The 26,942-nt window shown below is 49.5% G+C and overlaps 1 protein-coding gene across 1 annotated transcript; it reads right to left on the bottom strand.

The window, feature by feature from the left end:
* Window positions 1-927: 927 nt before the first annotated feature.
* BLM (BLM RecQ like helicase) lies at window positions 928-22,407 on the bottom strand. The gene is made up of 19 exons (XM_060260355.1): window positions 22,301-22,407; window positions 21,567-21,658; window positions 19,899-20,031; window positions 18,303-18,955; window positions 14,963-15,151; window positions 13,805-13,923; window positions 13,197-13,310; window positions 12,803-12,901; window positions 12,237-12,385; window positions 11,488-11,594; window positions 10,966-11,126; window positions 10,193-10,388; window positions 9,511-9,701; window positions 8,126-8,264; window positions 7,280-7,479; window positions 5,566-5,758; window positions 3,889-4,011; window positions 3,331-3,520; window positions 928-1,617 (listed from the first exon to the last, which is right to left on the bottom strand). Exons 3-19 carry the CDS (start codon window positions 19,991-19,993, stop codon window positions 1,482-1,484), a joined length of 3,054 nt encoding a protein of 1,017 aa, XP_060116338.1. The 5' UTR covers window positions 19,994-20,031; window positions 21,567-21,658; window positions 22,301-22,407; the 3' UTR covers window positions 928-1,481.
* Window positions 22,408-26,942: the final 4,535 nt, after the last annotated feature.

The raw sequence follows: 26,942 nt of genomic DNA, 5'->3' as shown, positions 1-26,942 counted from the left end.
ACAACTGCTTACAGTACATTTTTTTTGCACACATATCCTGGTATTTTAAAAAGGTAAAGGTAGTCCCCTGTGTAAGCACCGGTTGTTTCCGACTCTGGGGTGATGTCACATCACGACGTTTTCACGGCAGACTTTTTTACGGGGTGGTTTGCCATTGCCTTCCTGAATCATCTACACTTTCCCCCCCAACAAGCTGGGGACTCATTTTACCGACCTCAGAAGGATGGCAGGCTGAGTCAACCTCGAGCCGGCTACCTGAACCCAGTTCCCGCCAGGATCGACTCAGGTCATGAGCAGAGTTTGGACTGCAGTGCTGCAGTTTTACCACTCTGTGCCCCGGGGCTCCTGGTATTTTACACTGAACTAATTTTGGAAACAATTGAAGTAGAGTTGGTTTCATCCCCTGCTTTTCTGTACCTTTTAAAGAGTCTCAGAGCACCTTACAATCTCCTTCCCTTCCTTTCCCCACAACAGACACCCTTGTGAGGTAGGTGGGACTGAGAGAGTTCTGAGAGGACTGTGACTGGCCCTAGGTTACCCAGCTGGCTGCCTGTGGAGGAGGAGGCGTGAGGAATCAAACCCAGCTCTCCGGATAGAGCTCTCCGCTCTTAACCATGACACTATGCTGGCTTTTCATTATGGATGAAAGATATCTGTGAAGGGGGGGGGGGGCATTTAAAAGAACACCAAGCATCAGTCATTCCTTCGCTCCAACCTCAGAGCGCCTTGCAATCTCTTCCATGGACAAACCTCACAGGTATGAAGTGGTTGGTTGGCTGTTTTTAAAGCCTCTTTAAGGTTTGCAAATCGATGTATTTGTGACAGTAATTAATCTCAGTTCTTACCCACACATTTGAGTAATCAAAGAAAAGGACCGCATATGTCTCACTGCCAGAGAAGCAACACAATCACATCCACACCAAGAAATGTCTGAACATTCGCAGTTTATTCTACAAGTTTTAAAAGGAACAAAGATTTGGTTAAGATAAGGTTTGTAAATTGAACAAGGCCACCCTGCGGCTGGCTCTCAGAAAACAGTAAAAAGTGCCATAATTATGGGATGGAACGATGCCAGTGCATCACCCCAGTGCCCTTCTTTGTCAGGGCAAAGGCCTCCCCGGCCCACGGGGGCAGCTGAACACATCAGTTCTACCTGGGCCACTCCCAGAACGATGGCACATCTGGGTGCGTGCTGAAGCTCGGGCCAGATGATGCCACATGAGAACAGCATTAGGAAAGTCGTCTCCCTTCACAACTGTGCATTTTGTCCATCTCGGCCAATTCCATCCCCAAATACAACAACTTCAGACAAGGAGGATCGCAAACTCAGCATGCCACATGACTTCCAAGAGGAGGCAAACAAACGCATACATTTACAAATATTCAAACAAGATAATTGGGGGGGGGGGTGTACAGCTCCGACCCAAATTCTGATGCTTGTAAAGTACGGAGCATAACAACCAAGACGGCCGGAGGGGGCTTCACACAAAGGAGTAAGAGGGCTTCAGGTATTGCCTGCTTTGCGGTTTGGGCGGCGCCATAATCCCAGGCCTCTTGCTGATCCCTCCGGGCAGGTCTGGAACTTTGGAGCTGGCTGCTGTGCTGGTTTTGTAATTCCTAGGAAGTGAAAGGAAAACACGACACCTGGCAGTGGCCTCAACAGGTGCGCATCCATTGGCATCCTGGGTTTAAGCAGCCGCAGCATCACAATCTCATTTCTACACCATTTTCCCTCAGAGCAGCAGAAGTGATGGTGCCCCCCCCCCCCCCCCGTTTCATCCCCACAGCAGCACCAGGGAACTTCAGACCAAGAAGGGATCTGGATTCTGGTCCCCTTAGCCTGGGCACCTGGCATTACAACAGTCACTTCTTCCCCGTCCTAGGCCAGAGGTTTCATTTGTTAATCTTCTGGGGACAGGAGGACAACAGCTGCACTTGGTCTTATTTTATTGATTTTATTATATTTGTATCCCACCCTCCCCCCACGGGCTCAGGGGGGCTTACATCAACATAAAATTACATTATTACAATACAATCACGTGAGTTATTAAAACTTCTCAAACGTATACAATTTTGACCCCTAGATGGCATTATTATTACTTCTTGATTAGCGCCGTTTACTGTGATGTTATTGAGCGCTTTGCATTTCTGTTTGGGTCGGGTTAGGATATTTATGCTGTGGGGGGGTGAAGTACTGGACGCCTCCATTAGATGTTAAAAGCCTGTTTAAACAGTTCTGTCTTGCGGGCCCTGCGGAATTGTGGCAAGTCCCGTAGGGCCCTGGTGTTTTCTGGGAGAGCGTTCCAGAGGGTGGGGGCTGCCACAAAAGGCTCGGGCCCTGGTGGGGCGCAGCTGAGCATCCTTTGGCCGGGGATCATTAAGAGGTTTTGTGAGCTTGACTGCAGTGCTATCTGAGGCTCATGTGGGGAAAGGCAGTCCCAGAACTCTTACTGCTTTGCCACAGATGGCAAGAACATGGCCATTTTGACTGTCATTAAGGTCATGCGTGGCCTTTAATGAGGCCTGTTGGAACTCAAAGACAGAGAGTCAGTGAGTTGGATCCCAAGGCCTGTGGGTGGGGACACGGAGTTCATGTTCCCCTCATCCCTCAACCGAGCAGCAGGAAGGCCAGAGCCCTCGGTTTGAAGACCCAGATTTCTGCCACTTGCCCTTGGACTTTGCCTTTAGCAGAACCTTTTCCTTGACTTTGGTTTCCACAGCAAGCTGATCAGGGGACCGTCCAAGGAGTTTTATGCCTCTGAGTCATCACGCAGCCAGGCAAGACAGAGAGGCTGGCCTTGGGGCAGCTGGGCTATCCTGAAGGACCAACAGCGAAACCGGCAGCTTCTGCACAGCCAGGCCCCCCCTGGAGTCATGGAGTTTCTGCCCCCTCTCCAGAGAATGGCTCATAGCTCACCTGGCCACAAATGCCTTCCCTGCCACACTCAATTCGCTGATTTTCTCTGCCCAACTGTAAGGGTTGGGAGATGTGCTTCCCGTTACCCTCGCTGGGCGACCAGCATCCCCTTTTTTCTCCTGGTTCTGGCAAGCCGGGAACTGTTCTGACCCAAATCACACAGCGCTCCTGCACGGTGTAAGCGCTGCTCTCCGACCCTCCCCTGCTGTGACCCCAGAGTGCCGCCAGCAAAGACTTTCATAAACTCATTTAAAATCAAAGTGATTGCCTGCTGATTCGGCTCCAGAGCATTCTTGCCCAATTTCCTACAGGAAAATGAACTAATTAAAATGTAGTTAATTAGTACTGCAGCGAGGGCTTTAATCCTACCACAAGCAAAGTAAACGCTCTGCACAGAAGCAGGGGAAAAATACCTTTTAGAGTGAGCCCGGTAGCCTCTGGAGTTTGTTTTCTTCTTCTTGGGTTCCCTGAAGAATTGGGGCTTCTTTCTCTTCCTTCCCTTGTTGGCTCCACTGCGGAAATAGCCAGATGTTGTAGATGTTGCTTCCTCGTCAACACTGTGATAGCTTTCGACATCCCAGGCCGGGGCTGGCTCTTCTGGCACTGCAGAAGGAGACCCCGAAAGCACTCTAATTAATATTGTGTGCAACGCTCACAGAGGTTGTCTATGGACAGCACTTATTCTGCACGAGGAAAGGGTGCCTAACGCTGCCCTGGGATGCTGGCAAGTCCTCAACTCATGCTGTATGGTGCCCACCAAGAGAGGAATCCATGTGGGCAGGTGTGGACACAAAAGGGCTCCTTTCACACCAACAGCTGCCCAGATGATTCCTGGTTCCAGGATAAAGGACATCTGAGCAGAATTTGCTTTGAGTCTGAGCCAAAGCTCTGAGGCTGGTCGTCCCAGGAGCGTTTCCCTATCCATGTATGCACTGAAGAGGTTTCAAACCCTGAAGCGCAGGGAAAAATACCTGGCAGCATCCATTCGGTGTATTTCTGCATCACTTCAATTATTTCTGCTCCGTATTTCTCAAGTTTGTCCTCCGTAACACCATCAATCTGAAGCAAAACTGCTGGGTCCGAAGACAATGTCTCTGAAGAGGAGAAAAAGACCTTCACAAGGGATCGACACAAAGATCTTCACCGTCTTCTCTTCCTCCTCCCACAGCATCCCTCGAGTCTCTCTCACTCTTGTTTTAGGCACAGAGCATTTTCTGGCTCGCTGTAAACACACAGGAAGATTCCTGTTCTCCTATCAAGAGCTTTGCTACGAAATTCCCAGATGGGAGAAGCAGAAACAAGTCCTGCCACCTGCAAGCTTCTAAAGGAAGGCCAATGGTCCAAAAGAGAGTCAGGCAAACGTCTCTATGACAGAAAGAACAGGAGCGTTTGCTCCAAGACCTACAGCTGCTTCTGCAAAACCCAACTACTGCCCAGATCAAGTCCTCGGTTCCACGGCCTGTCCTACCCTGCCCTGTGAGAATTTGTGTGGCCGGTTTCTCACAGGAGGCCCCAGAGTTTGTGTCCCACACCGAGCAGCAGGACTGAAGTCAGTTCCTATGGACTAGAGAGAAGTTCTGCAGAGCTCCATACAAAGCAGGCAGGTACATCAATATATGCAGCTCTCAGAATGGCCTCATCTGTGGGTACTTACATCCGCAGGCCATGGGGCCATGCACAAAGGAAACAGGTGTCTCTGCAAACCTGGGGGGAAACTCAGGCATGCAGAAAAATCTTGGGAGGTGAAAGCCCCCCAAAAGAGGAGAACGGTCTGCATGCAACACGATTTGGTCAGCCTGCCATTATCTGCTAACATGTGAGTGGGAACCACCCTCACCTCCTCCCAAGTAGGCAGGGCTTCTTTCAGCGCATATCAGGCCACACACCCCAGATGCAGCCAATCCTCCTGGAGCTTACAGCAGGCCCTGGAAGAACAGCTATGAGCTCTTGGAGGATTGGCTACAGCAGAGGTGTGTGGCCTAATATGCACAGGAGTTCCTGCTACAAAAGCAGCCCTGGGGGAGCGGCAGAGTCAGGCAGGCGGCAGAGTGTGGAGAGGGGGTGGGGGGGGGCCTCACCGGTTGCCAGGGAAGGGGAGGTGCAGGGACATGCTGCTGTATCATTCAGGCGGCAGCAGTGCAATGAGTGGAGGGGAGAGCAAAGGGGTGGGGGAAGGCCGGGACTCCTCCCTGGAGCTGCCACTGCACGTGGGTGGGGGAGAGGAGGGGGAGGATGGCCGGGAGCGTTGGGAGCCGCTTCCCCCCCACACACACACACACTGTTGCCGAGGCAGGCAGGCCCAACAGCAGCAGGAGCCAGTGGGTGGGCAGGCCCAGCGGTGGGGAGGGGCTGGCAAGAAAGCGAGCAAAGGGGATGGCACCTGGGCCCTGTAACCAACAGGATTCCCCCCCCCCCGCCCTTGCAAGTTTCTCGTGACTCTCTGCATGTGACATCTCAAGGTCATATATGCCAAGTACAAGGACCTGCAGGAAGGCAGCATCCACAACTACCAAAGCATCTTGGAGCATCTTAAGTATTTATTGTGGCAAAAGTTCGCACGTTGGAGCCCAGTTGTCAGATGCACAAAGTGCCGACCTCATTAAGACCGGAACCCCTGCTGCGCAGTTTCATCAGGGAATTAACGTTACCTGCTATTCTTTTAAGGGTAGCAGTGCTGAAAATGTTGAAGTAATGGATGTCAAACAGTTTCCCAAGGTTTTTGCAAACGCCGGTGAGTTCTGAGAGGCATTTCTTCACCATCTCTTCCCGCTTGGACATGTTGGCTGCTGAAACCCGTTGCTTGCGAATGCTGCTGGCGCTGTCTGTTTCACAGAACTCCACCTGGAGAAAGCCAAAGGATCTCTGAACAACCCCCAACAAACAAAAAGCCCAAACCCAGAGCTTCCACCAGAGCTTAAAAGTGTGACCAGGGAAGCAAGAGGGAGTGCAATGAGGCACCTACCTTGCAGGGGCACACAGACCCTCTTCTCTCTGCAAAGAATTTTCTAATTAAGTTGTTCTCTTCCCTAAACTCAGTGGGGCCTCAAACTCCTCTCCTGGAGAGGTCAGTAGCTCAGGTGGCAGGCACAAGAACATAAGAGAAGCCATGTTGGATCAGGCCAATGGCCCATCCAGTCCAGCACTCTGTGTCACATAAGAAAAGCCATGATGGATCAGGCCAGTGGCCCCTCCAGTCCAACACTCTGTGTCACATAAGAACATAAGAGAAGCCCTGTTGGATCAGGCCAATGGCCCATCCAGTTCAGCACTCTGTGTCACATAAGAACATAAGAGAAGCCCTGTTGGATCAGGCCAGTGGCCCCTCCAGTCCAACACTCTGTGTCACATAAGAACATAAGAGAAGCACTGTTGGATCAGGTCAATGGCCCATCCAGTCCAACACTCTGTGTCACATAAGAGAAGCCCTGTTGGATCAGGCCAATGGCCCATCCAGTCCAACACTCTGTGTCACATAAGAACAGAAGAGAAGCCATGTTGGATCAGGCCAATGGCCCATCCAGTCCAACGCTCTGTGTCACATAAGAGAAGCCCTGTTGGATCAGGCCAATGGTCCCTCCAGTCTAATGCTCTGTGTCACATAAGAACATAAGAGAAGCCCTGTTGGATCAGGCCAATGGTCCCTCCAGTCTAACGCTCTGTGTCACATAAGAACATCAGAGAAGCCCTGTTGGATCAGGCCAATGGCCCATCCAGTCCAACGCTCTGTGTCACATAAGAACATAAGAGAAGCCCTGGCCAATGGTCCCTCCAGTCTAACGCTGTGTGTCACATAAGAACATCAGAGAAGCCCTGTTGGATCAGGCCAATGGCCCCTCCAGTCCACCACTCTGTGTCACATAAGAACATAAGAGAAGCCCTGTTGGATCAGGCCAGTGGCCCATCCAGTCCAACACTCTGTGTCACAGAAGAACATAAGAGAAGCCATGTTGGATCAGGCCAATGGCCCCTCCAGTCCAACACTCTGTGTCACAGAAGAACATAAGAGAAGCCATGTTGGATCAGGCCAATGGCCCCTCCAGTCCAACACTCTGTGTCACATAAGAACATAAGAGAAGCCATGTTGGATCAGGCCAATGGCCCCTCCAGTCCAACATTCTGTGTCACAGAAGAACGTAAGAGAAGCCCTGTTGGATCAGGCCAATGGCCCATCCAGTCCAACACACTGTGTCACACAATGGCCAAAAAAAAAAGTCCAAGTGCCATCAGGAGGTTCACAAGTGGGACTAGAAGCCCTTCCACTTTGCCCCCCGCCCCCGAGCACCAAGAATACAGAGCATCCCTGCCCCAGACAGTTCCAACAATAAGCTGTGGCTAAGAGCCATAATAACCATCATAGCATACCTGCAAAGAGCCATTCAGCACCACTTGTGCTCTCTCCCCTGTGTGGACATAAGCAACAGCTTGGTCGTTGGCTGTGATATAGAGCTCTTCATCCAGAATCTTGTCCAGCACCAGCTTTCTAAACAGCCGCTCAGCATTATGGCGAGAATAAGCTGCTCCTTTTCCAAATATGCCTGATTGAATTTTGGCACTTTTTGTACCTGTCCAGAAATAGAGACAGTTAATGTCTTGTTAATAAAGACAGAGAAAGAAAAACAGCCCAGAGACTTGCATCTCTATCTTCACCGCCTTATAAAGAAAATCAGAGGACCTCAGAGTAGTTCTTCATACATCCACCTTTCAAAAATCTGAAGAAAAACTTAATGTTTGTCAGGTAACATATTCTGGAGCCATCAGGAGAACACTTAGTGGACCGTGGCCTTTCTGTGCCTCTCTACTGTGCCACCCCCTGGGGACCAAATTTGGGGCACAGGAAGTCAGCACCCCCATGAAATATACAAGGCCTGGGACAGGCAACAGCTCCTGTGACATTCTTTAAATGCGAAGCTTTGGGAACAAGTTTTCCATTAGATAAAACAAAAACATGTTAATGAGATCGAGATGGGATATGAAGTCCCCAAAGAACTCCCTTCTGAATTACAAAACCATCTTTGCTGCCCGCTGGACCCAGCCTTACCGAAACAGACCAGCAGTGAGGTCTTCCCTCCACTCGTGCTGACCACCAAAGTGATTCCGAAATGGCACGTGGACAACGCGGACTGTCCTGGCTGGCCCCCAGAGGGAAAGGCTCTCCTGGCGTTCTCTGACAAATACGATGCCCACTCAACCACGCCTGCTGGAACTTACCCAAAAAAATTTCAATCATCATATTCAGTGTGTATTTTGCATTTCTCTTTGTGCTTCTCGCTCCCCTTTCTCCGCAATGGTCTCGAACAAACCGAATGATGTTCTTTACTTCTTCAGTCACATTCTTCAGTTTATAATCCTAAGAAAATAATCTTGATGAGCAAAGTGGGTTTCTTATACTACAACAAACTACTGACAATATTTGACTGCTGTACCTGATTCACCATAAAGGAGCGTTTTTCTTACCCCCCCCCCCCCCCCGCAACACAAGAGGAACAAGATATGCAAAGGAATGAATGAATGACTTTACTCAAATTTGGAATTTACATGCAGCATCTGGTGAGTCTCCCAGCTGCTGGACTCACATCCAGTTGTTCTACAGCAGACCAAAACGGCTCCCCTCTGAAACTGACTAGGAACAGAACCAAGGTTGAGTCCAGTCAGGCACCTTTAAGACCAACCAAATTTTATTCCAGCTTTTGTGTGCAAGCCACACTTCCTCAAACACACTGAAATGGACGTTACCAGGTCATGCATATAGCTAGAGGGTGAGCAGCAAATTAGCCTACAGCATAAGGAAGATGTTTTAACAGATCCAAGGACCAAACAGGAATAACAAGCTAAGTTTATAAGGTCAACATTTGTTTGGATTTCAGTTTTTTTTTGGGGGGGGGGGGCCACGGTGAAGCAAATCTATCGAAATTGCAGAGTGATGTGGAAATGTATCCTTCTTAATTATGGAAAGTGGAGAGTAATCAAGCTTGAGAGGAGATGGGTCTCAAGGTGATTACTCTCTGCTTTGCTTCACCATGTCCCCCCCCCCCCTGAAATTAAATCCAAACAAATGGTGACCATATAAACTTAGCTTGTTATTCCTGTTTTGTCCTTGAATCTGCTAAAACGTCTTCATTATGTTGTTTGCTAATTTGCTGCTCACTCTCTAGCGACATCTATGGCCTGATAACTTCCATTTCGTTGTGTCTGAAGTGTGGCTTGCACGCAAAAGCTCGTCCCTTGAATACAACTTGGTTGGTCTTCAAGGTGCCCCTGGGCTCAAACTTGGTTCTGCTGCTTCTGACCAACACAGTCACCCACCTGAATCTTACCAGGAATATATATATGAACATCTGAAGCTGCCTTCTACTGAATCAGACCCTTGGTCCACCAAGTCAGTCTTGTCTACTCAGACTGGCAGCGGCTCTCCAGGGTCTCAAGCTGAGGATTTTCACGCATACTTGCCTGGACCCTTTTTAGTTGGAGATGCCAGTGGGGATTGAACCTGGGACCTTCTGCTTACCAAGCCTGAATAGCCTCTATAAGTAATACGTTAAAAAGGATCTGCTGCATTGCCTTCCAGCAAGCATGGGAGGGCAGGATGTGCTCACCTGTTTCTTGCAGCAGTTATCACAGCTGACTTCAGGATGTTCCTTACAGAATTTAGAATTGAAGTTGGTTTCCCCAAAGTAGGCCAAGAGCTGCAGTCTCCGGCACTCCACCACGTTCTCACAGTAGTGGACCATGCTGTAGAGGTTGTTGAAGTGAGTCTGCTGAGAATGTCTGTTCCGATCTTTCTCCACTGGAATGCAAAGACAGACCCCTTGGCTTGTTGCAGGACGAGGTGTGTGGGGTGGGGGTTACAGGACAGAAAAGACTCTGGCTTCACACCAGTTATAGCCAAGCCAGCACGAAACAGGAGGAATCAGAAGACTGCTCCAGACACCCTGCAAATTTCCCTTTGCCTGTGGTGGGCACAAGCTCTGCTGGCAACTGTGCTTGGCCTTCCTTTCCCTCGTGCACAGAGTGCACCTCCAATGCTGCTCACGAGGGCCATGCAGAGTTCGGAAGGGAAACCGTACAGCATGTTCACAGACCTTAACTCTGATAGGGCAACGAATGGCCACATTTTGCACTACTTGGAGGTGCTGAGCAGTCTTGAAGGGCAGGCCCACGTGGAGCACACTACAGCTAATCGTTGCATAGCAACTGTTGGATTCTCTCTTGGCCCTCGCAAGCGCTCGACTTGCCCTCCGGAATGCAGAGCGAGGGCTCCCTGCGCCAGGCACTTACTCAGAATGAGCCTCCTCAGTCTGGTGACGTCACTGTAGCTGTAGAAAAGGAGGCAGTGGGACATTTCGCCATCCCGCCCAGCGCGGCCCGACTCCTGGTAGTAGCCCTCGATGGACTTTGGGAGAGAGGCGTGGATCACGAAGCGCACGTCTGGCTTATCGATCCCCATGCCAAAAGCAATGGTCGCACAAATCACCTAGAGGGCAGCAAGAGAGCTCAACACAACAGAAGACAAGAAAGACGTCCCTGTCACACTTTGCATAACAAGCCCACGGATCCTGTCGCCATCGTATGCTGCTCTACAGAAAGTCACAATGAAAAATCAGGGACGGGGAGAAAGACTAAACAACCAGAAAACACAAAATATCCCCCTTGTATAATGAAAACGATGCACTAAATAAATGGTTTCTCAGTCACAGGTACTTATTTTACTTCTTTATTTAAAACATTTCTTGGCCACTTTTCTCTTTTGCGGAACTCAAGGCAGCTCCTTACTTCCCTCCCAGCCTTTGTGGCTCTTCTGCATTCCTGGCTTTTACGTTACGCTTAAGCTAAGCGACATTTGCTACATGTGCAGCACCTTTGGTGCTAATTGGAGATTTCCCCATCAATTAAGCACTGGCCATTTCACAGAGCCGACGCATTACACAGCTAATCACTTGCATTTAAAACGATGGCAGCTCCTTCTGAGCCTCTCACTTCCTTTTCAGGTGGGGGGGGGAGAGGGGAATAAAGATGTCCGCCTTTGCTCTGTGTCTTTGTAAGCCTTTTACCTGACACCCATCCTGATTAATCCACTTCTTCTGCACCAGATCCCGGGTGTTGTCAGGGAGACCAGCATGATACGCAAGCGCCAGCACACCTGCCCTCTGCAGAACGCTGGCAACCGAGTCACATTCATGCCGTGAGAGGCAGTAGATGATGCCAGAGTCATCTGAAGAGACAGAAGCCGCATCAGGACTAGGTACTGGCTCCTCTGGTCAAGCTCTGCCTCCAGCAAAGCCTCTCAAAGGCAGCAACACATGTGTGCGGGTATAACCACACCTTGTGTTGGGTTTATATTGTTAGGCTCCAGAACCTGCCCCCCCCCCGGTTGGCACCCAACCTGATAATTAAGCACTGCTTATTCCTATAGGTCATGCATGCCACTGATGCAGCAATCCCTCAGTGAGACAACCTACCAAAACATTCAGTATCTTCTGACCTGCAAGTTCCTTGCTTTGCTGAAACATGGATTTAAAAATTCATTTTCCCCAGCTCAACGCAACTGGGGGAAGCAGGGGGAGTCGACTCACGCGGGTGATGTTTCCTGATCCACTGCAGACAGTCCAAAGCGACACTTTTCGGCTTCTTGGGCAAAACATCATATTTCAAGTTGTGCCTGTTGAAGCTCATGCTAAACCTAGAAAAATTCAGCAAAGTCAATTAAAAAAAAAAAATGCAGTAGATTTATGAAGAATATGACTATAGCCAGCCTGAAACGATATGGAAACAAAAAGCCCCGAGGGCTTGAACTCCACTCCCTCCTTTCTCCAAAACTTCCTCTCCAGATGAGACCTACACTGTCAAGCATGGGAATTTCAAGTAACCAAGCAATTGTTGAATACAAAGTCTCAGTTTATTGATAATCCATTGTTGCTCAAGGTGCAGCGCCTTGAAAGCGATACAGAGTTGCTCATAGCATGGTGTTTTAAGGATTACATCAAAGAGTATGGGGAAGATAGCTTCAAGACATAACAAGTATGTGTGAACTGTTACAACTATGCAAACTACTATCTTGCGGTTGAAACTTCCCTCAGTCCCATACATTCTTGCTACAGTTGATAAGCCATGAATGGGAACTGTTCGGAGGAGGCGCCTCCTTTCCTTCTATCATCAAAGCTCCAGCATTCCTACATTTGCTACTCAGGGGTGGGAAAGGAAAAAGGGAGGTGAGAAAGTAAAGGGGTTTTTAGCTTTGATATGCAGCTATGGAAAAGGAAAGGATGACTAAAGGAAAAGCAATCGAATTCAATAATGTATAAAAATAACATGCTTGACATACACTTGTGGCTGATGCATCTCCAGTTGGTTGAGGATGTCTTTCTGCACCCGGGGGTTGGCCGTAGCCGTCAGCGCCATCATGGGAATGGAGCAGAACTTCTTGCGAAGCATATTCAGCCGCTTGTAGTCCGGGCGGAAGTCGTGGCCCCACTGGTCAGAAGGCACAAAAACATCAGACGAGCCCTGCTGGATCAGGCCACTGGGGGCCCATTGAGTCCAGCCTCCCTGTTTCACACAAAGGCCAACCCCTTGCCCTGGAGGACATAGAAGCCAAGTGAGTAACCTGGTTTCCTCCTAGAATGAAATGTCAGAGGTTGACTGCCTCTGAATATAGAGGCTCCCCTTACAAACCAAGGCTAGTAGCCCCTGACGGGTTTCTCCTCCATGATTCTGTCTCACCCCCTTTTAAAGCCATGTGTGCTGGTGGTTATTGATACATCCACTGGCAGTGAATGTCACCATTTAATGACTTGTAGAGAAAAGAAGGCGGGGTTCACCAATAACTAAATACAGGAACTCGACTGCCTCAGCAGTCTGTGACATTTTCAATTGACAAATGAGCCTCACCTGGCTGACGCAGTGCGCCTCGTCAATCACAAAGCGGGCCAAGAGGTGCCGCTCATACAGATTCTCCAGAATGGACATCAGGCGGCCGCTCAGACAGACCTGGGGAGGCACAGGACAGAAACACTACAGGTAAGTTTTCTCACTACTTATTAGTGCTTAACATACACATCATTATTTGCATAGCATCTTTGGGGATACTGCAAGTGTTCTACAGTTCTTATCTCATTTACCTTCAACCACTCAAAATGTGAGACCGGTTGACCTGCTCAAGCTACCCTTCAGATTTCACGGTTAGGCAAGGGGGATCACCCAGCTCTTGTCCCACTCAGCAGGAGCTGCTTCAGCCAGAGATCACGAACACCCTTCGTTGGGTGGTTTTCAGCCATATACAAACCTTCTCTGGGGTGACATAGAGAAGCTTTATGATGGGGTCTTTCTTTGAGAGCTGCATGTAAATTCTGGATGCCTCAGCATCTGTCTTATCACCCGTCAGATAAGTAGCTGGAATCTGCAATGCAGAGAAAGTTAGGTCAATTCTGCAGCAGACGGAGTGTTCAGTGAGCCTGGTTGTGTTTAATAAAGGAAACCCATTCATCTTACATCCTGAAAACTGCCAATACAGCTCCAAACCTTCCACGACAGGTGGTGCTATGTTCTTCAGTTCATGCAGCACAGCGTCCACTTCCCCCACTGCTCTCCCCATGGTGGTGTCCACCTAAACTCACCAAGGAGACCAGGAAACACCTAGCCCAGCCCACACCTTGGAGGTGACCAAAGGGCAGGCATTCCTAGCCCGACTGACAGAAGCTATTTCTGATTTTCAACCTGAGTTCCCAAAGACCTGATGCCAAATTGTGGTGCCCAAACATATTTTTAATGAGCAGAAGTTGCACATCATTATGAAGACAAACAGCCAAAGAGAAGAACGGGTCATGCACACCAGAGAGACATACGTCTATAGGGGGCAAAAAAGAAAACAGCAAAGTCTGGGCTTGAACTCACATCCATTGACGTCAGCTTCTGAACTTGATCCACAATCAGTGACCTCAAGGGGGAGATCACGATGGTGACTCCTGGGGAAATGCAGGCTGGCAGCTGGTAGCACAAGCTCTTGCCCCCTCCTGTGTCAGGCAGGCAAAGAGAAGGGAGCTGAAGGGTGGAAAGTAGCCAAGAGGCGGCTCCTTTCCATAACCAATTTCTTAATTCAGATTTTCCACAAGAGCTGGACGTGGAAGCACAGGCCACGAAACAATGCTGCACCAACTATTCATGAGCCGTTTCAGGTTTAAATTATTTAAAATTGCCTAAACATAGAAATTATCTACACAGCAAAAATTCTAAAGTTCCCATGCCTTATTTGCACAGCAAAGATAAATCAGCTCAGCAATTAACAAGAAATGCAGCAGATTCTGTACTAGCACCTTCACATGACTTTCTAATTATATTTTCACAATATTTTTGGTAAAAATGCTTTTAAAGCTATTTATTTTTGTATTCCTATGCTCCAGGGGTTTGCACATTAATTTCACTCATTGATATTCAGTTGAAATAGTATGTTATGATGGGTAAAAATCTTTGTGGATTTTAAAATAATGTTCATTAAATATGATAATGAAAAAAATATTTAAAAGTATTTTTATCTTCACCCTACAGATCTTCTATGATTTTCCACATGAATGCTTTCTTTCGCACAATATCTTGTGCGTCTATTAAAAACTATTGTTTTCTTTAGTAGAACAAAGTTTGAGTTCAGTGGCACCTTTAAGACAAACAAAGTTTTATTATACCTAAAATAAAACTTTGTTGGTCTTAAGGTTGACACTGGACTCAAATTTTGTTCTGTTGCTTCAGACCAAGACGGCTACCCACCCAGATCTGGTTCCTTTAGTACTGTGTATGTTTCTGAAAGAGACTTAATCTGTTCCTCAACCATTGCTGGTTTGCTGACTGCCAATAACCCAGCCCCACATTATAGAGCACCAAGCATGATACTGGCAGTGGATTATGAACTGTGCAAGTCGCAGCATCTCATCCCCTCTTCAGGCATAGAAGCTCCATTTGGAAGCACCACCCTCCACCCCCGGCAGCAAACTGGAGTGCCTCCTAACCCCGCCCCCCTCGCCCAGTCCCCATCCGCAGACAGCTCTTCCGGAGACCCACCTGTGGGCATCAAGATGAAACAATCTTCATTCAGCAGAACAGCATTGATGGCTTCCAACTGATTGACTCGAAAGTGATGAAGGCCAAATTTCTTGTGAAAGATCTTCATCATTTCATTGGAATGTGGGAATGCTAAGCCTTCGAAGCGCTCCAGCACGGCATTCCTAGGTGGATTCTGGGTCAGTGGGGCTAGGAGAGAAGGCAGTCTTGTCACAAAACGCACGGCTTTTGAGGTTCTCCATCAGGGGCTTTCCTGCCGCCACCTGCCAAGTTTTCCAGGAAAGTGGGCGGGGCCACCCTGAAGCAGCCCTTGTCCTTGGCTGGCTTCATCCAAATAAAAGGGCTTTCCGAGAGGGCTGCAACAGGAGTCACAGGCTCTAGAGGATGAAGGTGACACCCAGGCGGCTCCCCTTCATTTGCCCACACCAAGACCCTTTGTGCCTGATAGCTGGTACGTAACTCTTGTGAGGCTGTGCGGCAGGGTGAGAAAGGGCTTTCTTTCGAGGCTGCTGTTTTTATCATTTGGCTTTATGCACACCATCCTCTCCGTGAGAATGAAAGGTTTATTAATGCCATAAACCAGAGAGAAATTAAGAGTTATGCATCACCTGCCCGCTTGTCACTCTGTGATTGCAGCCAGCTCCTGCGGCAGCCGTTTTGTGGCGGTGCCCATGGCGACACTTCCCCTGAATTCTCCAAAAGGCGGCGGGGGGGGGGGGGGGATCCCTGCCTCCTGGCATCCAAAGGGGGCTCCCCACCTCCTCTCATTCATCTCCAACAGCTGTGAGGCTCCTGCCCCGAATATCCGGCTGTCTTTGCCAGCCCCAAGCCTCACTGTTTCCACCCACAAATCCTGAGGCAGCAGCCTTTTAGAATTCAAGAGCCTGACAGTGTTAGAAATTAGAGCACAAGATGAACTGGAGAACCGGCATAAGAAAGCCTGTCTGCAAGACTGACAGGACATAGCTTAACGTTACTGATGACCGACACGCTAATTAATAATCTATAACGTTTCTGCAACTGGTTGTTCCAAGGCCTTTGTTAGGAAGCTGCACATGCAAGAGCTCTCACAGTGAGTGATAAATATGCACAGGAGCACCCCTTGGAATTGCTTCAGATCCAACCAACCTGGGCATAAAGCAGCACATGGGTTGCTCAGTGGTTCACCCCTCCCGTTTCCCTTCTCTTCTGTCCCCTAAGAAATGGCTGCTGCCCTTCCCTCCATGCCCTGGCTGCTCCATCATCCCTCCTGCCCCCTAAAGACTGACCGCTCTGATTCGCAGGTGCTTAAAGCTGGAGAACCACTGAACGTCAGGGCTGATGTGAGCTAACCAGAAGTGCTATTGCTGCGATTTTAAACACCAAAATCCCTTCGGGTCAGTTCAATCCAGTCAGGAAGCCCCATTATAAAACGGACATTATCAAATGTTTCTTCTCTTCCAGGGGTCCTCTGTGAAATAGAGCCATATGCCTAATCACGGATGCCAGAGCTCTTTTCTCAGATTATGATCAATACTCCCTCTGAGATGCAGAGTCTTGTGTGCAAAAATTGCACTTTATGAGCTACTGGCATTAAAGCTGTGAGCTGTGCTCTGGGGTCATCCTTCCCGATCTAAGACCAAAATGTGTGAGCTGGAGGCTTAAAATGTGTAAGCTAGCTCACGCAAACTCAGCTTAGAGGGAACACTGATTTACCTTTCTTGCCACGCCCGATCATAACCCAGAAAAAGGGTGATTAATGGGTGTGTTAACAAAAGACTCAGAATTTGGCAGAAAAACCAGATTGGTTGGATCCAGACCAAACTGGCCATTTCCTCCAATCCCCCCCACCCCTGCTGCACACCTCCCTCCCCCTTCATTCCCTGTTTACTATAGTACTCCTTGTAAGAGGATCCAAGAACCAGATTATTTGTCAGGAGCCCTTTACTCAGACAGTGAAGATCTGCTTCCAGCTATCAGGCCAAGATAAATTCATTGACTTAAAAAAAGAATTCTTCATTTCCTTGTTGCAGATTACAAAACTGATCACCTGATCTCACTGCCCTGCATCACAACCAACAAGATTACCGTATTTTTCGGTCCATAAGGCGCTCCAGACCATAGGATGCACCTTCCTCCTGGGGGGCGATCCGCTGCCTCTGCCTCCCATCCGGCATATCCCCTGCGCCTGCCTGCCTGGCTCCATCTTCTTCAGGCAAGCGCTGGGATCGCTCCATGTGGCCCCACCGCAAACCCAGCGCTTCGCAAGCGCTGGCTGCGGAGGGGGCAGCGTGCTTCCTCCTTGTCTGTCTGCCTGGCTCCACCTCTGATGCTTAAAGCAAGCGCTGGGATCGCTCCCTCCACCCTCCGATCCCAGCGCTTGCTTTAAGCATCACAGCTGAAGCCAGGCACACAGGCAAGGAGGAAGCACCCGCCCCCTCCGCAAACCCAGCGCTTCGCGAGCGCCGGCTGTGGAGAAGGCAGCGTGCTTTCTCCTTGTCTGTCTGCCTGGCTCCACCTCTGATGTATAAAAGCTTGTATGAACTTCATATAACTTGAAATTAATTAATTGCAGTACAATTCTCTGCTACCTTTCACAGCAATTTCCCAGTGTTTCAGCCAAGGAAAAGTATGAAAAATAGCGGTCAAAAGATTTTCTTGAAACCAAGCAAGCTTGGTTGTAGCTTGAGACAGGGTTCCAGTAGTAGCAGCTGAAGGAAGGGCCTACTAAATATGTCAGCATATTTTGAGGTAGAGCAACTGCCAGGGCCCAGTGTGGGTGGTACACAGTGCTGGCATTCCTGATGGCAATGGCAGCAGCACTCCCAACTGCATACACTGGCCAGTGCTGTTGGTGCAGGTGTGTAGGTGGTGCAGGCAATTGAACATGGGCATTAGGAGTGCTTGCAAGCTGGAGAAGAATACACAAACAGATAGGTGCATGCAGGAGTGGGGGTGAAAAGAGAGGACCACCCACTTTCCCTTCCCATTTTGGTTCAGCATGAGTTTCAGAGAGATTTTTCTGAAAATGAATTTACTTCCGAAGAAGAGGCGGGTTTGGGGGAGTGAGTGCCCTGGAAGTGACATCACAGGAAAAGGTGGAGTTTTGGTTCAGTGTGCCACGGAAGTGACATCGCTTGGTCCTTGAAACCACAGGAAATGACATAATTCCTGTCTCCTGGCTCCATCCCCAAAGTCTCCTGGCTCCACCCCCAAATTTTAGTGGGCCACAAAGGAGAAGTGTAAGAATAACCAAACCACAGGAAAGAAAAGTTTGGGAAACCCTGAACTAACAGATCACTGCCATGCTCCGCCCACCCAGGAAGCTGTGATCAACTCCCAAAGAATCAGCATAGTTTACCTGCACAGTTCTTGACAGGCACGAAGTAGTTCGGTTGGGGAACAGCAGGATTTGAATGATGGCCATTTCCTTTGGCAGGATGATCCTCCAGAACAGGTTGGCGGAGCCCCATTGACAGCTGCTCATCCACAGAGCTATTTAGCATATCATCCAGCTCATCAATATCAAAATCCAGGTCTGGGGTTGCCGAGCGCCTGTCGCCTCCCAGATAGCTCTCAGCCAAGCAGGGCTGGCTTTGGTCCCTTGCAGCTGCCAGGTTCAACTTGGAACTCAGCCCGTGCTCATTTCCATCATCCCTGAGCCACGACCCTTCATGGACGCCTTGTGTGGACAAAGAAATCCCTGCATTTCCTGAGACAGCGCTGTCCACTGAAACACTTAATCCCCCAGCCTCATCTGGGCTCTGTGTCTGGGCAGCAAAGGGGGTCGAATGATATTTGTGTAGCTGCTCAACAGCAGGCAGTGATTTGAAGAAAAGTTCACCACCAAAGACAGAACTTCTTCGGGGGCCAGGGGCATAACTGTTCTTCAGCCGAAGAGAAACTTCGCTGTTCGGAGAGCTCTTATCCCCAAAAGATGCTTCGCAGTTTACGGCAGGAGGAGAGGCATTACTGTCCTTTCCACTTGCTTCAGTGCAATTTAATAGCTTTCTTCTGCAAAGAAGGAACATACGGTCAACACACCATCCATTTCCTCCATTATCTGTTTATAGTTTGTCCTCCTCACTGAGACTTGCAGCAGGCTACACAGTTTAAATCAATGCGATCAATACAGAATTACAGTAATCTGGAACAGGGCATGAAGCATGAAACATGACATGATTAAACAATGCATAAATTACATAACAGCTCAAGTTAGTTCGATTTTGTCAGATCTTGGAAGCTAAGCAGGCTCAGCCCTGGTGAGTTCTCAGATGGGAGCCCAGCAAGGAAGTCCGGGGTTGCCAGGCAGAGGCAGGCAAGAGCAAACCACCCCGGACGTCTCTTGCCTTGGAAACCCTGCGGGTGGCCATAAGTCAGCCATGAGTTGACAGCACTTTCTGCCACTGTTCCCAGAAGATTTTCTTTACCTTGTTTAATTCTGAGTGTAAGCTTTCGTGTGCAGGCACACTTCAGATACCATTTCGTTTTGGCAGCCATTCAACCTAGTTAATTTAGCAAAAACACTATAAAGGCACAAAGAAAAAAATCCAAGGCTGCAATTCCAGAAAGTGCATCTGAGTGAGGAATGCACAGGGCTAAATACTGGAACAAAGACACAGAAATGATGATCCGGAGGCACCTGAAATGCGGGCAGAGGATTGCAGGTTCAGGGAGGGGAGGAGAGGGGAGGAAAGGAAAGCAGATCACAATTGCTAGATATTTGTGCAGCTCTAGCACCTTGCTCCATCTTTATCCAGGTTTTATTCGAGGATACAAAAGTGTTTAGTAATTTTATTTTGGTACAAGCAAAGCCGGTCTCACACTTTGTGTGTGTGTTATTGCTGCAAGATGCTCACACAATTTAGGAGCCTGACACAATTGCCAGTGTGCTTATGCCACAGAAAGTGCTCATACAGGTGAGTGAACATATTTTGAATGACTGATGCCTCCAGACCTGTGATCTCTCTTCTGAAGAAGCTCCTTCCCGCAAGACAAAGACTTCAGCTCTCTTTCCGGGATGGAATCCACCAGGTCACAGATTCCCTTCATCACCCTGTACAGAAGACTCTCACGTGGCAAGAATGCATCTGAAATGTGGCGAAATGAGATCGTGTTAAGTCACAAGCAAGCCACTACCTGAAGCTGGCCCTCAAATCCCTAACCCCCAACAGGTCCATGAACTTCAGTAGGAGTTCAATGCAGTTCTGATTGATGTTGCCATGGCTTCTGTCTCAATTTTGTGGCTGCTCAGTTTCTACTCCTTTGGTCCATATCCAGCCTACAAACCTAGAACATCTGGCAGCCCCTTCATAGAATCATAGAATAGACTTGGAAGAGACCTCCAGGGTCAGCTAGTCCAACCCCCTGCACCACGCAGGAAATTCACAAATACCTCCTCTGAAATTCACAGGAGCAGTACTGCTGTCAGATGGCCATCTAGCCACTGTTTAAAAACCTCCAAGGAAGGAGAGCCCACCGCCTCCCAAGGAAGCTTGTTCCACTGAGGAACTGCTCTAATGGTCAGGAAGTTCTTCCTAATGTTGTTAATGTTGTTTGCAAAGAATCTGACACAAACGGTACCTGCAGATCTATATAGGTAGATAGAGCAAGGTAATGAGGCAGGCACAGATAGCTTTACAGGACTGAACTACAGCCATGAAGGCCAGCTGGTGAACATGGAAAAGTTATCAGCTCATTCCACAGAGAAACCCAAAGATTCACCCGGTGAGCTATGCAGCTATTACACCTTGTCTATTCTAATTCAGTCAAACTGCATTCATGATGATTCTTTTTTTTTTTTTTGGTCCAAAAACTTTTTTATTGAATTTAGTAAACATACAAATAAAGCAATCAATGACTGTATCTGCAATCATTCTTTGTGTATAAGCATAGCATACCAGCAGAAAACAATATATATATATATACACAAAATACAAACAAAACAACACATACATACATTCACACATACATACATGCTTGGCAGCTGAATTAAAAAATAAGTACTCTGTCCATATGTTAATTACATCAAATTAATAATGTCATAATATCTACCAGGAATACATGTACGCATCTGATCTACAGGACTAAAAGAAAATTTAAGAAATGGAAGCCACTTGTACATCAGAGAATCTTTACCTTCTGAATTATTTATATTGCATAAACTATCTGCTATCTTGTCCATAGCATAAACCTCCCAGATTTTAGCATACCAGGCTTTAACTGGAGGAATATTGGGAGACATGATGATTCTTGACCAAAGGACCACCGGCCTCAACGGCAGGAGCCCCAGGAGACCCCTTTTCTCACCCCTCCTGCAGTGATGTTATGTTTAAAAGTTTACACCCAGCGAATCACCAAAGATAACACTCCCTCTTGTCCTCTAAACCTTTCTTCCCCTCCCTCCAAGATAGGAGCACCTCTTTGGTCACAGAAGCGCCTTCACTTTGCTACGCTGAAACAGAACAGTAAGAATTCTATGTCAGATGAGCACAGCTGCCCAGAGAAACCCCGATGATGGAGCACTCCTTCCCCACCACACCCTGAGATTCAGCAAACTACAAGGCTTTGAGCCAGCCTGCATTGGAAGAACAAGGGCAGCTGCATATTCTTCAACCAAACATACCTTCCTGCCCTTCACTGGAGCAACAGCTGCCTAAACCAGAGTCTGATGAGCTGCTTTTCACGTCTTCAGCTGCCTTCTCAAGAGGAGATTCTCTGAAAAGATCACATGAACATTAAGTTATTACGAATTCCAGATAAGTACACCATACAGGGGGAAAAGCTTTCATTTCAAAACTTGTGCAAAGGTTCAGATTCCCGATATGCATCCCTAAAAGAGGAAAAGGCACAAGCTACTGCCCAATATTCACATTCTGAAACCAACACTACTGTTTGCATGTCCCAGAAAACACATTTCCTATTCATGTTTTTTCCTATCTGCTTTTTTTTGGCTGTTCTCTGACAAACTGTTGCCTAATGCTGTGGTTAACTGGACAAAAGTGAACAAACTAAACCCAGAAAGGACAGAAATCTTTAAGGATATACTGGACATAACAGTTTAGAAAGCTAAATGTTTAGGGACTGTAGTCTTGCATTGCCTGTTGCTGATCCTACTATTCCACCCGTAAATATGAGCCTAGTATGTAATTTTTGCATCATTCAACACATGTTAATACTTATGATGCGTGCTTCAACTATTTTTTTCAGATTTCTGGTCAGTTCCAGACTTCTACAATACAAATCCTTTTGCATTGTTTATTGGACATCCCTTCCATGGGATGGTCAGCTGACATGAACTCCTTTCTTAAACTGTTGTGCATGCTTTAAGAAAAGAGAAGCTTACTGGGGGCAACATACCGAATGTTTTTAAAAACAGATGAGGAAGGAGGCACTTCCTTCTCCGGGGAGGGAGGTATGACGTCTTCGTAGTCGTCTTCATCCTCAAGATCAATCCACACCACGGCATCACTCTGCTCTTTGTCTGGCTCCTCCCTTTTATTGCAGCCAAAATCATTCCGTGCTTTAACACACAATCAGCACACAGCAAAAACATTTTATTAGCTTCGCATTGCAGTCTTCAGGCCAGTCTTAAAATAAAGTCACAAATGGCTTGAAGCGAGCAGTGACTCTTTCAAGCTCATCCCCTGCCACAAATCACTGTTGTCTTTTAAGGTGCGGCTGGACTCCTCCCCTTTTCTACCGTTGCAGTCGGACTACCAAGGGAACCCATCTGTATTTGAAGCAGTGAGCAGGGACTCATGAAGCTGCTCCCCTGCAGCCACAAATTTTGTTAGTCTTTTATGGTGCTGCTGGACTCTTGCTCTTTTCTCCTGCTAGACAGACTCACCCAGCTACCCATCTTGATCTGAATTCTGCATATGAGTGTCTGAGTGAAATTTGGACTCGTTAGACTCTAGCTTTCACAAAGGAGATGACTCCATTGTTTGCCTCTTTCCCCTCCAAAAACGGGGGCTTGAATCAAACTCCCACGGCAATAAAATCTGCCTTTCACACACACACACCCAAGCTGCAAACCTCCTCCTTTGGAGGGAGTCTACCTCTGTCCAGGGAAGGCTGTCATCCCTGAGCAGTTTTGTCACTGACCAAGAACTCCTGTCTTGGCATGACTGAGCTTCCGTTGCCCAGCCCTCACCCCCCCCCCCATTGCCTTCTCCGGACTCGCCCTCCTTCTTGTACTATCTTGCATATTGCATGGAGCCTCTTCTCCGGTCTGGAGATTCCTTATTTATCTACTTTGCATCCCCCTACATTGGGGGGCTCAGAACACAGGAGGAAGAATTTGGGGGGGGGGGGAGCTTCTTGGTGCTCTTTCCCGCCCAACAGAGATCCAAGCCAGCAGGGATCCAAGGACAGCCCTCTCCCTGGCAGCATAGGAAGCAGCCTTGCCCCCCACCCCCGCCTCTGCGCCAGTCACCGAGGAGTCCCGCAGCCGCCCGGCCTTCCTGCTCCTCCTCCCGCAGGGGCCCTCCTGCTGCGGCGGGGCTGAGGCAGACGACCGAGGACGAGGGGCTGGCGGGCGAGGGCGGCGTCTGCGGGGCCCGGCGGGGCTTCTCGGGCACGAAGTCCTCCCGGTCGTCCTCTCCCCAGGCGCCGGCGGGCGGGAAGCGCCACCCCTCCTGCTGCTGCTGCTGCTGCTCCGGCCGGGCGCCGCCTGACACGTGTCTGCCGCGGCCCGGGGCGTCCCGACGTGGCGGGTCCGGCTCTCCTCCTCCTCCTCCCGGCCGCTGCTGCTGCTGCTGCTGCTCCGGGCCGGGGCGTGTCGCGGGGCGGCTCTTCTTGAAGGTGAAGGCCCTGCGGAGGGGAGCAAAGAGGCGGCTTGAGGCGGGCCGGGCCGGGCCGGGCCTCCTCCCTTCCCCTCCCTTCCCGGGCCTGCTCACCCGCGGGGCCTGGAGCTGCGCTGGGGGGCGGCGCTGAGGGCCCCTCGGTGGGCGGCGTGGAGCTCCAGCTGCTGCCGGAGGTTGTTGAGGGGCAGCGCGGCGGCCATGACAGCGGCGGCCCCCTTCGAGCTTGGCGCCTCCTCGCCCCGCGCCTCCCCATTGGCTGGCCGGCCTGCCGCCGGAAGTGACGCCAGCCCCGCGCGCCCGCCGCCTCCAACGGGAGGGGGGCCAACCTCCAGGGGCGGCCGGGAGAGGAAGGAAGAGCGCCTGCGCGGCGGGGGAAAGGCCTCGACCAGAGGGCAGGGCAGGGCAGAGCCAGACTAGGGTTGGGGCAGGGGGTCACTTCGGGGTCATCAGAAAGCGGGGGGAGGAAGGGAAATGTCTGCTGGGCACTCCGTTGCGCCCTATGGAGACCGATTGCCGTAGGGAATAATGGAGAATTAATCCGGGTATCTGGGGCTTTGGGGGGACTGTTTTTTGAGGTAGAGGCACCAAATTTTCAGCATAGCATCCAATGTCTCTTTTCAAAAGACCCTCCAAGTTTCAAAATTTTTGGATTGAGGGGTCCAATTCTATGAACCTCCAAAGAAGGTGCCCCTATCCTTCATTATTTCCAGTGGAGGGAAGGCATTTAAACGGCATGCAGTCCCTTTAAAGGTGAGCGCCAGAACTCCCTTTGGAGTTCAATGATGCTTGTCACAACCTTTCTCCTGGCTCCACCCCCAAAGTCTCCCGGCTCCACCCCCAAAGTCCCCAGATATTTCTTGAATTGGACTTGGCAACCCTAAGCCTGACATGGAGGGCCTGAGGAGGAGTTAGAGGCTGGCAGCCTGAGAGGGGGGGGGGCACCTGCCTCCCACCTGGATTCCTTCATCTGTTCATTCTCTTGGGGGCAGCAGAAGGGCAGCTTGGCAAGAGGCTGCCCCAGGCTCAGCCCCGCCCCCCACATTTCCATTTCAAAGACCCTGGATGCAAAGGCTCTCCACTCCACCTCAGTCCCTGGGGGGGGGCACTGCTCGTCAGACGCTGCCGCCTTGAGGGGCCGACGGGCTGAGCCAGCTCCCTTTCTCTTCTGTGGCTGCCAGCCCTGCTGCATCAAGACATACGGAGAAATGTGGGGAGGAGGGAGAGAGGGACTGCCTCCAGGCACTTTAATACCAGGGAGTCTGCTCTCCAAAGCAGCCGTTTTCTCCAAAAGAACTGATCTTTACCCAGAAATCAGGAGGACTCCAGGTGTCACCTGGAGCTTGGCATCCCTGTGTTGTCTTCATTCCCATGATAAAATGGGAGGGCAAACCTTCAAAGAAGGGCAAGAGGAACAATGGTCAGTTTGGGGCAGGGCCAGCCGTGCCACTAGGCAATTGCCTAGGGCGCTAGCCTTCTAGGGGTGCCCAATTGGGTGCCCCCATGTGACGTGGTGAGATTATCAGTGTGTGTGAAGGGTGGGGTGCCAGAAGTTAGCTTTACCTAGGGGGCCAGACAGTCTAGGGCCAGCCCTGGTTTGGGGTAGTGGTCAAGAGTGGCGAACTCTAATCTGGAGGAAAAGGGAAAGGTCCCCTGTGCAAGCACCAGTCGTTTCCGACTCTGGGGTGACATTGCTTTCACAACGTTTTCACAGCAGACTTTTTACGGGGTGGTTTGCCATTGCCTTCCCCAGTCATCTACACTTCCCCCCCAGCAAGCTGGGGACTCATTTTACTGACCTTGGAAGGCTGAGTCAGCCTTCAGCCAGCTACCTGAAAACCCAGCTTCCACTGGGGATCCAACTCAGGACGTGAGCAGAGCTTAGGACTGCAGTACTGCAGTTTTAACACTCTGCACCACGGGGCTCTTCTCTAATCTGGAGAGCAGGGTTCAATCCCCCCCCCTCCACATGCAGCCAACTGGGTGACCTTGAGCTAGTCTCAGAACTCCCTCAGTCCCACCTCCAGACAATAGCCCCTCTATACTGTGGAGTTTTGTGAGCAAAAATTCTACTTCGTGAGATACTGGCATTAAAGTTGAGAGCTGCTGCATAAATTAGCTTGCTCGGGGGGGGGGGGGGCGGTATTTTTCCTAAGCTAAGACAAAAATGTGTGAAAAACTGGGCTAGCTCACACTAACTCAGCTTAGAGGGAACACCGCTCACAGGGTGTCTGTTGCAGGGAGAGGAAGGGGATTGTAAGCCACTCTGAGACTCCCAGCGAAAGGCAAGATATAAATTCAGTCTCCTCCTCCTCCGGACATGCTCTCAGTGCCGAGAAGGCCCCTGGTTCCATCTCCGGCAGCATCTCCAGCTAAAAGGGCTGTATTGGTGGTAACATGGAAGACTCTGTCAGAGTGCAAAATACTTTCACAGACTGAAGGTCTGATCCAGCGTTAAGGCAGCCCATAGATGTACTCTCCAGCCTGGAGAAAATGGCTGCTTTGGAGGGTGGACTCTATGGCGCTTTCCAACACGGAGGTCCCTTCTCTCCCCAAATCCCACCTTCTGTAGGTTCCACCGCCAATGTAACTTTTGGCACACTGGCTCTGATCTGACACTGACTTGGATTAATTCTGGAACGTTTTGGCATACAATAAGAACATATGATGCACCATGTGTCCTTATTTAGGGGAGGGACGGCTGCTCAGTGGTAAGAGCATCAGCTTGGTAAGCAGGAGGTCCCAGGTTCAATCCCCGGCATCTCCAACTAAAAAGGGTCCAGGCAAGGAGGTGTGAAAAACCTCAGCTGGAGAGCCGCTGCCAGTCTGAGTAGACAATGCTGACTTTGATGGACCCGGGGGGGGGTCCGATTCAGTAGAAGGCAGCTTCGTATGTTCATGTATGCCTTGATTAAGACATAAGGCTGCATTATAAGAGGCCTCAATTACATCTTTAAGGCTTCGTCATTTTATTAAACCACTTTTAAATAAAACCATTAGTTTTATTGCTTTATTGTATTTTGTATCATGAACCTGTATGTGTATATGTCAAGCATATTTCTGAGTATTAATTTAGTATGCATTTTGTGTTCACACTTTCCCCCTCCTCCTTTCTATTTTCCCTCTTTTCTGAATTAAGATCTCTCTTCAAAGTTCCCCCACCTGTGGACTCTCAGGGATGCAGGATATGCAAGTAA

This window comes from Heteronotia binoei, chromosome 19 (genome assembly GCF_032191835.1).
Source record: "Heteronotia binoei isolate CCM8104 ecotype False Entrance Well chromosome 19, APGP_CSIRO_Hbin_v1, whole genome shotgun sequence".
Lineage (NCBI taxonomy): Eukaryota > Metazoa > Chordata > Lepidosauria > Squamata > Gekkonidae > Heteronotia > Heteronotia binoei.
The sequence above is the reverse complement of the archived record's forward strand: the minus strand, read 5'-3'. Positions and strand labels throughout refer to the sequence as shown.

Coding starts and splice junctions, on each gene's coding strand:
- BLM (XM_060260355.1), bottom strand. CDS start 19,993: ATGAAGGGAATCTGTGACCTGGTGGATTCCATCCCGGAAAGAGAGCTG. Junction 13,924..14,962: donor TTTCATCTTGATGCCCACAG/GTGGGTCTCCGG, acceptor TGCCTGACACAG/GAGGGGGCAAGAGCTTGTGC. Junction 9,702..10,192: donor ACTGAGGAGGCTCATTCTGA/GTAAGTGCCTGG, acceptor TTTGCATTCCAG/TGGAGAAAGATCGGAACAGA.